This window comes from Tribolium castaneum, chromosome 7, assembly GCF_031307605.1.
Source record: "Tribolium castaneum strain GA2 chromosome 7, icTriCast1.1, whole genome shotgun sequence".
Lineage (NCBI taxonomy): Eukaryota > Metazoa > Arthropoda > Insecta > Coleoptera > Tenebrionidae > Tribolium > Tribolium castaneum.
The window spans coordinates 4192279-4204935 of NC_087400.1; the positions used below are offsets into that span (position 1 = coordinate 4192279).

A 12657-nucleotide genomic window follows, 5' to 3' on the forward strand; every position below is an offset into this window, starting at 1 on the left:
TTTTGTGTTTTTTTTTTCGTTAGGTTAGTCTCATTTATTATTGTTCCGACTGATGGCAAGTCTCAAGTCTGACTATTTATTTCTCAGATAGGTTTTAATTCCTTGTACGTGTGTATTATACATAAGTAACTATTTTTTTTTTGCTCATTGTGTACTTAATTTTTAAGTAATTTATTGTAATTTTTTGCCGTTTGTACGGTTCATGTGCCTTATCGAGTTGATGTGGTGATCATAAAACATATTACTTTTGTACTATCACAAGCGTGAATACTCTCAGTATATGCGAATAAATATCAGGAAAAAATGAGTTTTTTCTTCTCCCGCAAACAAACGCAAAAATATTTCGATTCAAAAATATTTATTCAATCATATCCGATAATTCCGGAAGTTAGCCCCGCCTTGCGCCCCACCCACACACCCCGTGACATTCTCCACCCCGTCACAAGCACCAATCAGATCATTGAACGCCCTCCCCTCCCCACAGTTATACAACCTTGGGCGTCCATTAACACACACAAAATATCGTTGGCAATCATTCGGCGACCTAAAAAAGCGAAACTCCGCCTCTCCCAACCCAAAACTCCTCCCATCGTTTGGACACGTGAACCCCAGAAACGCCTCCGCGTCACACGTGGCCACCTGATCCGGCCAATCGCAACGGTAGGTGTCACCATTGAAAGCCAAACCCTCCGGACAGTCAAAGATGAAGCCACGCCCATCCACGCAATTCTTAAACTGGCCGCAAGAGGTCGCGTCGCCCATGCGGAAATACCCGAACTGGTGCGGGCACTCGTCGGTCGCTTGAGCCGGCTCTGGACAGACAATTTTAGTTATTTATTATACAAGACGATAAAATTTTATTTTATCATTGTTAAAAAAATTAAATGATGTAATTAATTAATTCATTACGGGTCTGTTCACGTCCAGTGCAGTCCACGTCAAGGGGGTACTGGCAGGGGAAGGCCTGAGGGCCACTTGCTGGGTTAAAAAGCAGCCCATCGGGGCACAATTTCTCCTCGGCCAGTCCGTCCCTGCATTCGATATAGCCGTCGCAAGTTGACGTGGGATAACGGCCGTTTTTTTCGGGACATGATGAGGGCCCTAAATTACGCTGAGCCAGACCTGGAAGTGATGGGTGACATTTAAAAGTACCATCACTTTCACTCGATGGGTTTGGAGAGGTACCACGACTACCATATGGGTGTTTTTAAACCTTGACATTATGGGACGGTTCGTGGTTTTAATATTAAAAAAAATAACAATCGACGGTGGCTACGAAAATTTTAATGACATTATTTGGAAATTGACGCATACTTGATTTAAAAAAAATAAAAAAATATTATTCAATTAACTAAAATTTATAGATAATGATAATTATATTGACTGATAATAACCAAATTATTAAAACAAAACAAGTGCGTACCTTGTATGGCAATGAGGGTAACGATGGTAACAATAATACTTATCGTTTCCATGGTAACTATACTACTAAGATCTTCTCTTGTCATCGCGATGTTCATTTGTTACTCAAGGTCTCATGCTTAATCATGAAGATGCTAAACAACTTTTATTGCATAATGAAGTTTCTCGAATTTGACAGAAATTTTTTTTTTAAAATCACATATATATGAAAAAAATATATTTAAAAGCAAACACTGATTTTTTTTAAGTAAAAAAACTTTGCAGACTCACTCTACAGAGTGATTCACAATCCACGAGTTTGTCCGCCACTTTTGAATCACCCTGTATATAAAAAAATGTTCGAAAAAGTGACACCAATGTCAAAACTTGTCCAAAAACAGCTATTTAGATGCCTGTGTTCAGGTGCCGTTTTAGAAAGCAGCATTTTTTGTGGCTCCTTGTATTAGTTCTAGTTTTAATAATTGTAATTCATCAAATTATTGCCCGAATGAAAAAAACTGACTTTGAAGAGTCCGGTGCTCCCCCTGTTTCGGTTTTACGAAGGATAAAGACTATCACCCAGTGTTTTGATCGGCCCATGGTGAGCCAAATTACGCAAAACGGCCAATTTTGGGTCTTGAACAACCACATAAAGGCCTCAGAACGGTTCAAATGCCATGAAAGTGTCACAATAACAACGCAAGGCGATTTCATGTTCCTTGAAAACTTGCCCATCTTGGTGGAGAGATGGAAGGGACCCATCAGTGTGGCCGTCTACGCCCCTGGAAGCGATTTTAAACGCACCATCGACTCCATTCGCTATCTACGCCACTGTGATAGCCCCCTTATTGCGAAGTTTGTCACGTTTCATATTTTTTTCGATGCGGAACATGTTCCAGAAAAGGTAAATTTTTGGGCCCGAATTTTGTGATACTTGACACGACCAACACGAGTTTTAACTTGAATTTTTTCTACGATTTTTTGTTTTTTTTTGTTAAAAATCGTAATAACGAAACTAGAAGATATTTCTTAATGATCTTTTGGCCATTTATGCACCAAGTAGTGGTCTACCAACTGTGAAAATTTCGAAAAGGAAATATTACTAAAACAGCAGCAAAAAAATTTTGAATTGTGTGTTACTAAAAATTAATTAAATTCCAAAAATTAATTACATGTTACGTCCAAATGCCCTTTTGACTAGTTAAAAAACGAGAAAAATTTATCAATTGGAAGGATTTTTAAGAGAAAATTAATTTTTTTGTTTTGTATTTTTTTCGTAAAAATTTTCAAAATAAAATTTTTTATTTTGGAAAATAGTTTTGGCTGCTCTGTGCCCTTTTGGCTATTTATCGAATATGTGGTCGTCTATCAATTGCCCAAATTTCACCAGAAAAAGTCCATTAGATTGGTTGTGAATAAATAATGAAATTTTTGTGAGAATTGCGGTCATAAATTAAAAAAAAAATCATAATTATGCTCTTTTCAGTTAAAATAGAAGTGGGGGGAAAATATTTCTGCCCTTTTAGCAATTTCTACAGAAAATAATCGGCTACTAAGTGTGTAAATTTCAAATGAGAAATTGGATTAGTAGTAACTCCCGAATTTTTTTTTTTTTTTTGAAATTAAAAAAAAATCGTATTTTTACAAACATTTCAGCTTTGTGCTCTTTTGGCACATTTAATACATTTAAAATAGCAATTTTGAAAATTTTGCTACAATTTTTGGGCTGCAACCTTATTTTTAGAAAACAAATAACCGATGACCATTGAATTGGCAAAGTCACCGTTTAAAAATTTCTAATTTCAAAACTCGAGGATATGTGTTTATGACTTTTTGGTGGTTTGTACTTTAGATAACGTTCTCTCAATTGCCAAAATTTCAAATGAAAACGTGCAGTAGAACAGTTGGAAAAAAATAATGAATGTTATGCAACAGTTGACAAAATTAGCACAGTCGGAAGTTAAAAAATCGTAATTACGAAACTAGAAGATATATGTTAATGACCTTTTGGACATTTATGCACCAAGTAGTGATCTACCAACTGTGAAAATTTCGAAAATGAATTATTACTAAAACAGCTGCCAAAAATTGTGAATTGTGTGTTACTAAAAATTAATTCAATTCCAAAAATTAATTACATGTTACGTCCAAATGCCCTTTGGACTGGTCAAAAAACAAGAAAAGTTTATCAATTTAAAGGATTTTTAAGAGAAAATTAATTTTTTTGTTTTGTATTTTTTTCGTAAAAATTTTCAAAATAAAAATTTTTATTTTGGAAAATAGTTTTGGCTGCTCTGTGCCCTTTTGGCTATTTATCGAATATGTGGTCGTCTATCAATTGCCCAAATTTCACCAGAAAAAGTCCACTATAGATTGGTTGTAAATAAATGATAAAATTTTTGTGAGAATTGCGGTCATAAATTAAAAAAAATCATAATTATGCTCTTTTGAGTTAAAATAGAAGTGGGGGGAAAATATTTCTGCCCTTTTAGCAATTTCTACAGAAAATAATCGGCTACTAAGTGTGTAAATTTCAAATGAGAAATTAGTTAGTAGTAACTCCCGAATTTTAATTTTTTTTTGAAATTAAAAAAAAATCGTATTTTTACAAACAAACATTTTAGCTTTGTGCTCTTTTGGCACGTTATTTAACACATTTAAAATAGCAATTTTGAAATTTTTGCTACAATTTTTGGGCTGCAACCTTATGTTTAGAAAACAAATAACCGATGACCATTGAATTGGCAAAGTCACCGTTTAAAAATTTCTAATTTTAAAACTCGAGGATATGTGTTTATGACTTTTTGGTGGTTTATACTTTAGATAACGTTCTCTCAATTGCCAAAATTTCACAAGAAAACGTGCACTAGAACAGTTGGAAAAAAATAATGAATGCAATGTAACAGTTGATAAAATTAGCACAGTCGGGAGTTAAAAAATCGTAATTCCGAAACTAGAAGATATTTCTTAATGATCTTTTGGCCATTTATGCACCAAGTAGTGGTCTACCAACTGTGAAAATTTCGTAAATGAATTATTACTAAAACAGGTGCAAAAAAATTGTGAATTGTGTATTTCCAAAAATTAATTAAATTCTAAAAATTAATTACATGTTAATTTCAAATGCCCTTTTGACTGGTCAAAATACAAGAAAAGTTTATCAATTTGAAGGATTTTTAAGAGAAAATTAATTTTTTTGTTTTGTATTTTTTTCGTAAAAATTTTCAAAATAAAAATTTTTATTTTGGAAAATAGTTTTGGCTGCTCTGTGCCCTTTTGGCTATTTATCGAACATGTGGTCGACTATCAATTGCCCAAATTTCACCAGAAAAAGTCCACTAGATTGGTTGTAAATAAATGATAAATTTTTTGTGAGAATTGCGCTCATAAATTCAAAAAAAAATCATAATTTTTAAATTTGGGGATATTTCTAAATGCCCTTTTGGTCATGTTTGCAACAAATAGTGTGCTACCAATTGTAAAAATTTCAACAGGAAAATATCACCGTACGTCTGTGAAAAAATTGTGAATTATGTGATGTAGTTGTAAAAAAAATTAGTTACGTCTTCCGTTAAAAAAATCAAATTTTAAAAAAAGCGTAATTTCGAAACTAGGCAATAGTTCTAATTGACCTTTTGGCTGTTTAAAAAATTTAATAACGTTCTATTGAAATAAATTAATTCAAGACTTTTCGATTTTTTTCAAGAATTTCCAGCCGGAAGAAGGCTTCGATTGTGACAAAAAAAATCCCCCATATCACACCAAAACAACCACTTACAAAACCTCCCAAAACTTGCTTTATCCTATCAACGTGGCCCGAAATATAGCGCGAAAAATGGCCCAAACCCACTTCATCCTCCCCTTGGACATCGAACTGTTCCCGACTCCCGACTTCATCCCGAAATTCCTGGCAATGATCGCCCGCAATCAACCGTCCCTCAACCCCCGGGTCTTCCCTTTGCCAGTTTTCGAAATCGAATCCGGGCAAAAACTCCCCGAAAATAAAACCCAACTCCGGGAACTGCTCTCCAGAAAATTAGCAATTCCTTTCCACGAAAATATTTGTGCAATGTGTCACAACATCCCGGATTTGGACGAATGGGTGCAACTGAACGAAACGAAAAATTTGGCGGTTTTTCGGACAACGAAGAGGATGGGAGAGTATCGGTCGTGGGAACCGTTTTATGTTGGCACTCATTCTGAGCCCTATTTTCACGAGGGATTGTCATGGGAGGGCGGGAGTGATAAAAGGGCTCAAGGGTACGTCATGTGCCTGCTTGATTACGACTTCATGGTACTTGATAATGCATTCTTGGTGCATAAACCAGGGATTAAGAAAAACACTTATGACGAGGGAAGGTTTAAATACCAGGAGCAAACCAACGAGTTCCTCAGTGGACGCTTTTTGGATGAAATGAATTTCTTGTACAATTTCAGTGAAAATTGTCACGTTTAGGAAATAAACCATTCTAAATCGAATGATTTTTTATTAAATTTTGTATTTTTTTCGTAACTATATGGTATTTTAAAATGCCCTTTTGACTAGTCAAAGATAAAGAAAATATATTTTTACAAAAATGATAAAACAATTTTTTAAATTCAGTTTAGCAAAGTTTTATGGACTTTTATATGTCTTAACAACCCACTACAGTTGTTAAAAGTCTAAAAAAAATCCATTTGTTCGATTTTTTCATGTTTGATTTTTTCAATTTTTGTCGCGAATTTGGTCGATTTCGGGTACCCGGAACATTTATCGAGCAACAACTCCGGAACTATTAGAGATAACCCTACGAAATGTATTATCGTTGGAAAGCTCTTGAAATTATCTATCTTTTTCAAAAAAAGTCATTGTTCATCGACTAACAGTTTTCGAGAAAATTGCAAATAAAAGCAAAATTAGGTAAAATTTTAAAAAATTCATAACGAAAAAACTATTGGGAATTTGGCGCTTTTCTTGATTCCAATCGATTTCCCGGATCATTTTGCATAGGCATGAATCAAAATAGTTCCACTCTTTAGAATAGTTTAGCCGTAAATGAGAAAATAAAAATAATTAAAAAAAAGTTAACACCCCCCCCTTAGAAATCGGTCAATTTTTAAAGTGTTTCAAAATCATATAAAACCGATTCTATCTTATAGATTTTGATGTGCTCTTTCCGATCTAAAAAAGCGTTTTCTCCTAGCTCTTGTAGTTTGGCCGTAATCGGCGTTTGAAAATTGAAAATTTTTTTGCGAGATATTGCCTTCAGTCCTATGCCATTTTGTAGAGTTTTTTATTCCGGTTGTCCTCCATTTTTCCGTTTCTTGATAACTTTAATAGTTTCGCCGTAATTGGCGATTGAAAATTGAAAAAAAGTTAAAATGGAAACCTTTTTTTCCGTTTTTCTCGGAAACTGTAAGACTTAGAGCAACGAACAAAAACCATCTGATAGCGCTTAAGTTTAGCTATTTTTTCGTCTAAACCCGGAGCCGCTCCAGGCAACGGTTCCGGCGACAGAGGCGATCAAAATTTTTCACTAAAAAAATTCATAAAAAAAAAACTAAAAGTCGTAGAGCAATGCGGTTTGTTCGATTGAATTCTACGGCTCAATTTACATAATATATCAATTTTTCACAAGAATTAAAAATTTAAATTTTTTTGCCTAAATTTAGGGTAGCCATTTGTCATAGTGAAAAATTTTATTCATTAAAAAAATTCATAACTCGAAAACTAAAAGTCGTAGAGCAATGCGGTTTGTTCCATTGAATTCAGCGGCTCATTTTCTGTATTATACCAACTTTTCATGAGATTTAAAATTTTGAATTTTTTTGCTTAAAATTTCCCTGAGTAATTACACTTACCTTCAAAGAGGTGAAAAAAAATTTTTTTTTAAACTCACTCCAGTAAATTTTTATCGACTTCTACATGTCTTAACAATCCACAAAAGTTGTTAAAAGTCCACAAAAAGTCCATATGTTCGATTTTTTGATGTTTGATTTTTTTCAATTTTCGTCGCAGTTTTTGTCGATTTTCGGTACCCTGAACATTTCTCGAGCAATAGCTGCGGAACTATTAGAGATAACCCCATGAAGTGTATTATCGTTGGAAAGCTCTTTAAATTATCTATCTTTTTCAAAAAAGATCATTGTTCTTCAACTAATAGTTTTCGAGAAAATTGCAAATAAAAGCAAAAATTTGTCAAATTAAAAAAAAATTCATAACTAAAAAACTATTAGGAAAGTGGTAGTTTTCTCGATGGCAATCGATTCCCTGGATCATTTTACATGGGTAGGGATGAAAATAGTTCCATTTTTTCGAACAGTTTTATCGTAATTGAGAAAATAAAGCAATTGAAAAAAATGTGAACACCCCTCCTTCGTATTTTCAAAAAATTCAAAGTTTTAAAAAAAAATTTGCTAAAGCTCATCCTGTTTGATAGTTTTTGATCTGCTCTTTTCAATGGCACAAACCGTTTTGCTCTCAGTCTTATGGTTTCACCGTAATCGGGGTAAAAATTGTAAAAAGTGAAAATTTTAACGATTTTGTGACTTTTTCTCGTAAATATAGATCAATAGAAAAATGATTTATTCCAACAAACCACGGCCAAAAAAACATAAATTATTATTTGAAGAATTTATTGAAAAAACTTTTCTTTTTAACAGTAGTTATTGTTAATGGGAGTATGAGGGCACTTGATTTTTTTTCAGTTTTCGTACGACTCTACTTAAATTAAGGGAAGATTTTTGTCAGAAAAGATTTTTTTGTCGGAAATTATTAGGCAAAACTGTGTTGTTTAGGGAATAAAACCACATAAAAAATCGCATGTTTTTTATTTTCGTATTAGGTATAATTTTTTTCGTTTTGAAGTTGGCGCCACCGTGCACCGGCAGCTGCACCCGGGCGCTCCGAGGGGGCCACGCGCAAGTCAACCCAAGCGCCCTTCGTCCGCTCCTCAGTCCACCTCCTGTGAGTGAAGCGAGGCGGCGCCCCACGCAGCCACCAAGCGCCGTTGCCAGGAGCACTCACACCCATCAAAAGCCCACCGAAATGGACGCTTTCGACACCTGGCGCACGTACGCCACCATCTGCAGACTCTGCCTCCAGAAGGACGGCTTCATGTTGGGCATCTTCAACAACGTGCAAGGCAAAGACAAGAGCATCTACAAGAAGATCATCGATTGCACCGCCTTGCAGGTTAGTCACACCCAACGTCTCCAGACACCCAACCCGACCCCCGGCAGCCCCCTGGGGGCCCTTTTGCCGCCGGAAGTGTCAAAATTTGCACAAAATTTGCTTTTTTCGGGAGGGTTAGGGCGGCGTTGCCACGTCATGCATCCACACATTTTGGGCATTTCTACCGCGAAAAACCGCACAATTGCGTTGAAAACTTACTCAGTGGCGCGATTTCTGACGAAAAAGTGTCTCAAACGCGGGTTTTGGGGCATTTTGGCGAATTTTAATTTGTTGGGGATGATGTGGCAACGCGGCAAGGAAATCGTTACCGTTACGTACGCAACCAATCACAACGAGGCGCCAAATTTGAAAGTAACTTGAGTGAAAACGTGGTAATGCGATCGATAAAATTGGACAGAGATGAAGGAATGGTGAAAGGAGATGAGAAATTTAAATATTTGAGGGATCGTAGGGAGTTTTGCCACATAATGGGGTCAAGGACATTTCATTGCGTGGCCTTGGCACGCTTTCACTTTTTGATTCAATTGTTTCGGTGTAAAGTTTGTTTCAACACTGTACAACGTTGCATGTACGATAGCTTTCAAACTAATAAAAAATTGGACAATTGCTTCTATTTTCTATAGTTAATTTCGAGTCCATAAAGACAAATTTTAGGGGCCATTTTGATTAAAACTTTTTTTATTTAATTTAGTGATGTTTTTGTTTATTCTCCTAATATACGGATTTTTTTTATCTATATCAGTTCTGTAAAAACTATTTTCAGGCGCAATTTTGTTTAACATTTGGCTAAATTTGCAATTTTTTTAAATTTTGACGATATTTTTTTGTTATTCTTGTCAAATAAATAAAAAATAAAAGAAAAAAATCTTGATTAACTAATAGTTATGTGCTGAATTTAATTTTGATTCCATAAAAACAAATTTTAAACACAGTTTTCTAAAATTTTTGATAATTGTGGTTAAGTTAAAAGTTACCGAATACAAAGAAAAAAGAGAAATAATCTATATTTTCATTTGTTTTTCTTATTTATATTTAATTTCGACTCTATAAAAACCAATTTTAGGCGCCATTTTCTTTAATATTTGATAAAACTTCTTTTCATTATTGAATTTGATGAAGTTTTTGTGTTATTCTTCTAAAGTAAGTCTCAAAATAATAAAACTTAATTAAAGAAAATACATTTTTAATTGATTTTTTATCTATAGTTAGTTTCGACTCTATAAAAAATTGTTTTTAGGCGCCATTTTCTTTATTTTTTTAACGAATTTGACGATGTTTTTTTGTTTGTCTTCTAAGGTAGGTTTCGAATTAAAAAAAAACGGAAAAATAAAAATTTTCAATTGTTTAGTTATTTACATAGGTATAATTAATTTCGATTCAATAGAGATCTGTTTCTGGTGCCATTTTGATTAATTTCTGACATAGCTAATATTTTTTATCGAATTTAATGATGTTCTTTTGTAATTATAAAGTCAATTTCAAATTAATAAAATTAGATAATTGTTTTTATATTTTTATTTCATAAAACTCCTTTTTTTATTGAGTTTGATGAAGTTTTTGTGTTATTCTTCTAAAGTATGTTACAAAATAATAAAACTTAATTAAATAAAATATATTTCTAATTGTTTTTTTTTATCTATAGTTAGTTTCGACTCTGTAAAAAATTGTTTTTAGGCGCCATTTTCTTAATTTTTTTAACGAATTTGACGATGTTCTTTTGTTAAGTCTTTTAAGTTAGATTTCGAAATAAAAAAATCGGAAAATAAAAATTTTCAATTGTTTGTTTTTGTATAAAAACAGTTTTCAGGTACCATTTTGTTTAATTTTTGACATAAATTGTGTTTTTTCTCGAATTTCATGTTGCTTTTTCAATTGTTTTTGTTATTTATTCTTGATTTCGACTCTACAAAGATCAGTCTTAGTCGCCATTTTCGGGCGCTATCGAAGATAACTTTCAAATAAATAAAAAATAAGAAAATAAAGTAGATTTTCATTAGTCACCTAATCCTGTAAGAACAAAACTCCAGACCCAGACGTAATTTTGTTAAATTTTTAACAATTAGTTTAGTTCTTTACATTTAATTTGATTTGAATCAGTAGGCAACCAGCAATACATGATTTTTTGTTCTTGCAGATCAGCCATGACGATGGCCTTCCAAACGTCATCTGTCACCGCTGCCTTTACAAAATCGAATTCTGTCTCGAATTCCGTAAATTATGTTTCATGTCGGACGCCACCCTCCGTCAGCTGACGGCGGCCATAACCAATGAAACGTCCGAAACGGACTGTGGTCCCGCCCCCCAACTTCCCTACCTCGAGCAACTGGCCAATGGCAACGAAGAGGATGTTGTCATGGTGGTCGATCCGTCCGCCCTCGACTACGAATCGTCGTACGAAAGCGAAAATGAGCGAATGAGCGATGCGGAAAATGTCGAAGAGGGCGGGAAAAACGTATCAATGTGTCGGTACTGTGACCACGCCTTTACCGACAAGCTGGAGTGTGAAGAACACGAGAACACCGCACATGATACAAACGTTCCGTACACTTGTAGTCTGTGCGAGATGAATTTTGCCGACCGAATGCAATATTCGGCCCACTTGAAGTCGGTCCATCAGAATGATAAGCCGTATAATTGCCCACAGTGTGAACGGACGTTCGCCCGACGGTCGGACTTGAGGAAACACACTGTAGTACATACGGGGATCAAGCCGTACACTTGTACAGTGTGTTCGAAGTCGTTTTCACGAAACACGAATTTATCGAAACATATGCGCATTCATTCGGGACAGAAACCGTTCGTTTGTCCGAAATGTCCGAAAACGTTTTTCTCCAAAGGCGACTTGACGCGACATGCGATCATACATTCGGGCCAGAAACCGTTCAGTTGTAACTTTTGCCACCTGAGTTTCGGACGTAAAGATAAACTCCTCAGGCATGAAAAGCGCCATTTTCCGCAAGAGAACATGGAGGATAAGAGTCAGGAGTTGCAAGTGATGCGTGATGCCATGGAGGATTACTACAAGGAGGAGGAGAACATGGTGATAAGTGTAGATCCGTTCCAGCACAATATCAAGACCGAGAATCAGTCGGAGACCGATTTGGGGGAAGTACCGAGGGACTTACCGCAAATTCCAGCACATATCACTGGAGATAGTTTCGGGGAAGAACGTAAACGGTATTCGTGTGATTCGTGTCCGAAGACGTTCTCCAATCCGGAGAATATGAGGTATCATCATGCCACTCATTCAGGGGTTAGACCGCACGCGTGTTCTGTGTGTAAGAAGACTTTTATAAGGAAGAGGGAGTTGGACCGGCATTTTGCCACGCACACTGGGATGAAGCCGTTCAAGTGTGTGAAGTGTAGTAAGAGTTTTGGGCGGAAGGATAAGTTGGTGCGACATATGAGGATACATGATGTTAATAAGGAACATTCGTGTACGATGTGTGCGGCGACGTTTAATCGAAGGGATGGACTTTTGCAGCATATTAAAACGCACGTTAAGAATGAGCAGAGTTAGGTTGTGGTGGTTGTTTTGCACTGAATAAAGTATTTTTGCATTCAAGTTGTTTTTTTTTTAATTTTACCCAACCCTTAAAAAAAGTATATTTTCCAAACGGTTGGTCCAATCGCTTTGGTTCTTACAAATCTGGATTCCGCCGGTCATTTTACGTTAGAAACACTTAATTCAAAGGACATAACCCCGAATAGTTGGAAAATAATGAAGAATGTTTGGTTTCGATAAATTTTGACAAGGCTAAATTTTTGCCGATATTTTCCGAACGGTTAATCGTAGCGAGTTGATTCTTGCAAATTTGGATTCCGCTGGTCATTTCACCTCAGAAACACTTAATTCTAAGGACATGACTTTGAACAGGACGAAAATAATGCAGACTATTTGGTTTCTATAAATTTTGACAAAGCTAAATTTTTGCCGATATTTTCCGAACGCTTAATCGTAGCGAGTTGATTTTTGCAAATTTGGATTCCGCCGGTTATTCTACGTAAGAAACACTCAATTCTAAAGACATAACCCTGAATAGTTGAAAAATAATAAAGACTATTTGGTTTCGATAAATTTT

At 35.1% G+C, this 12657-nt stretch overlaps 3 protein-coding genes across 3 annotated transcripts; 2 read left to right on the forward strand and 1 right to left on the reverse strand.

Annotated features, from left to right (window-relative positions):
- Nucleotides 1-366: 366 nt before the first annotated feature.
- On the reverse strand, nucleotides 367-1508 carry Cpap3-e (cuticular protein analogous to peritrophins 3-E). Its single transcript, NM_001168443.1, has 3 exons — nucleotides 1424-1508; nucleotides 910-1122; nucleotides 367-812 (listed from the first exon to the last, which is right to left on the reverse strand). Exons 1-3 carry the CDS (start codon nucleotides 1506-1508, stop codon nucleotides 367-369), a joined length of 744 nt encoding a protein of 247 aa, NP_001161915.1.
- Nucleotides 1509-1738: 230 nt separating this feature from the next.
- Nucleotides 1739-5865, forward strand: LOC100141524 (beta-1,4-glucuronyltransferase 1). The gene is made up of 2 exons (XM_001812844.3): nucleotides 1739-2305; nucleotides 5108-5865. The coding sequence occupies exons 1-2, from the start codon at nucleotides 1811-1813 to the stop codon at nucleotides 5855-5857; spliced, it is 1245 nt and encodes a 414-aa protein (XP_001812896.3). The 5' UTR covers nucleotides 1739-1810; the 3' UTR covers nucleotides 5858-5865.
- A 2318-nt stretch (nucleotides 5866-8183) lies between these two features.
- On the forward strand, nucleotides 8184-12140 carry LOC660975 (zinc finger protein 883). Its single transcript, XM_008200477.3, has 2 exons — nucleotides 8184-8575; nucleotides 10710-12140. Exons 1-2 carry the CDS (start codon nucleotides 8204-8206, stop codon nucleotides 12093-12095), a joined length of 1758 nt encoding a protein of 585 aa, XP_008198699.3. The 5' UTR covers nucleotides 8184-8203; the 3' UTR covers nucleotides 12096-12140.
- The last annotated feature ends 517 nt before the right edge of the window (nucleotides 12141-12657 follow it).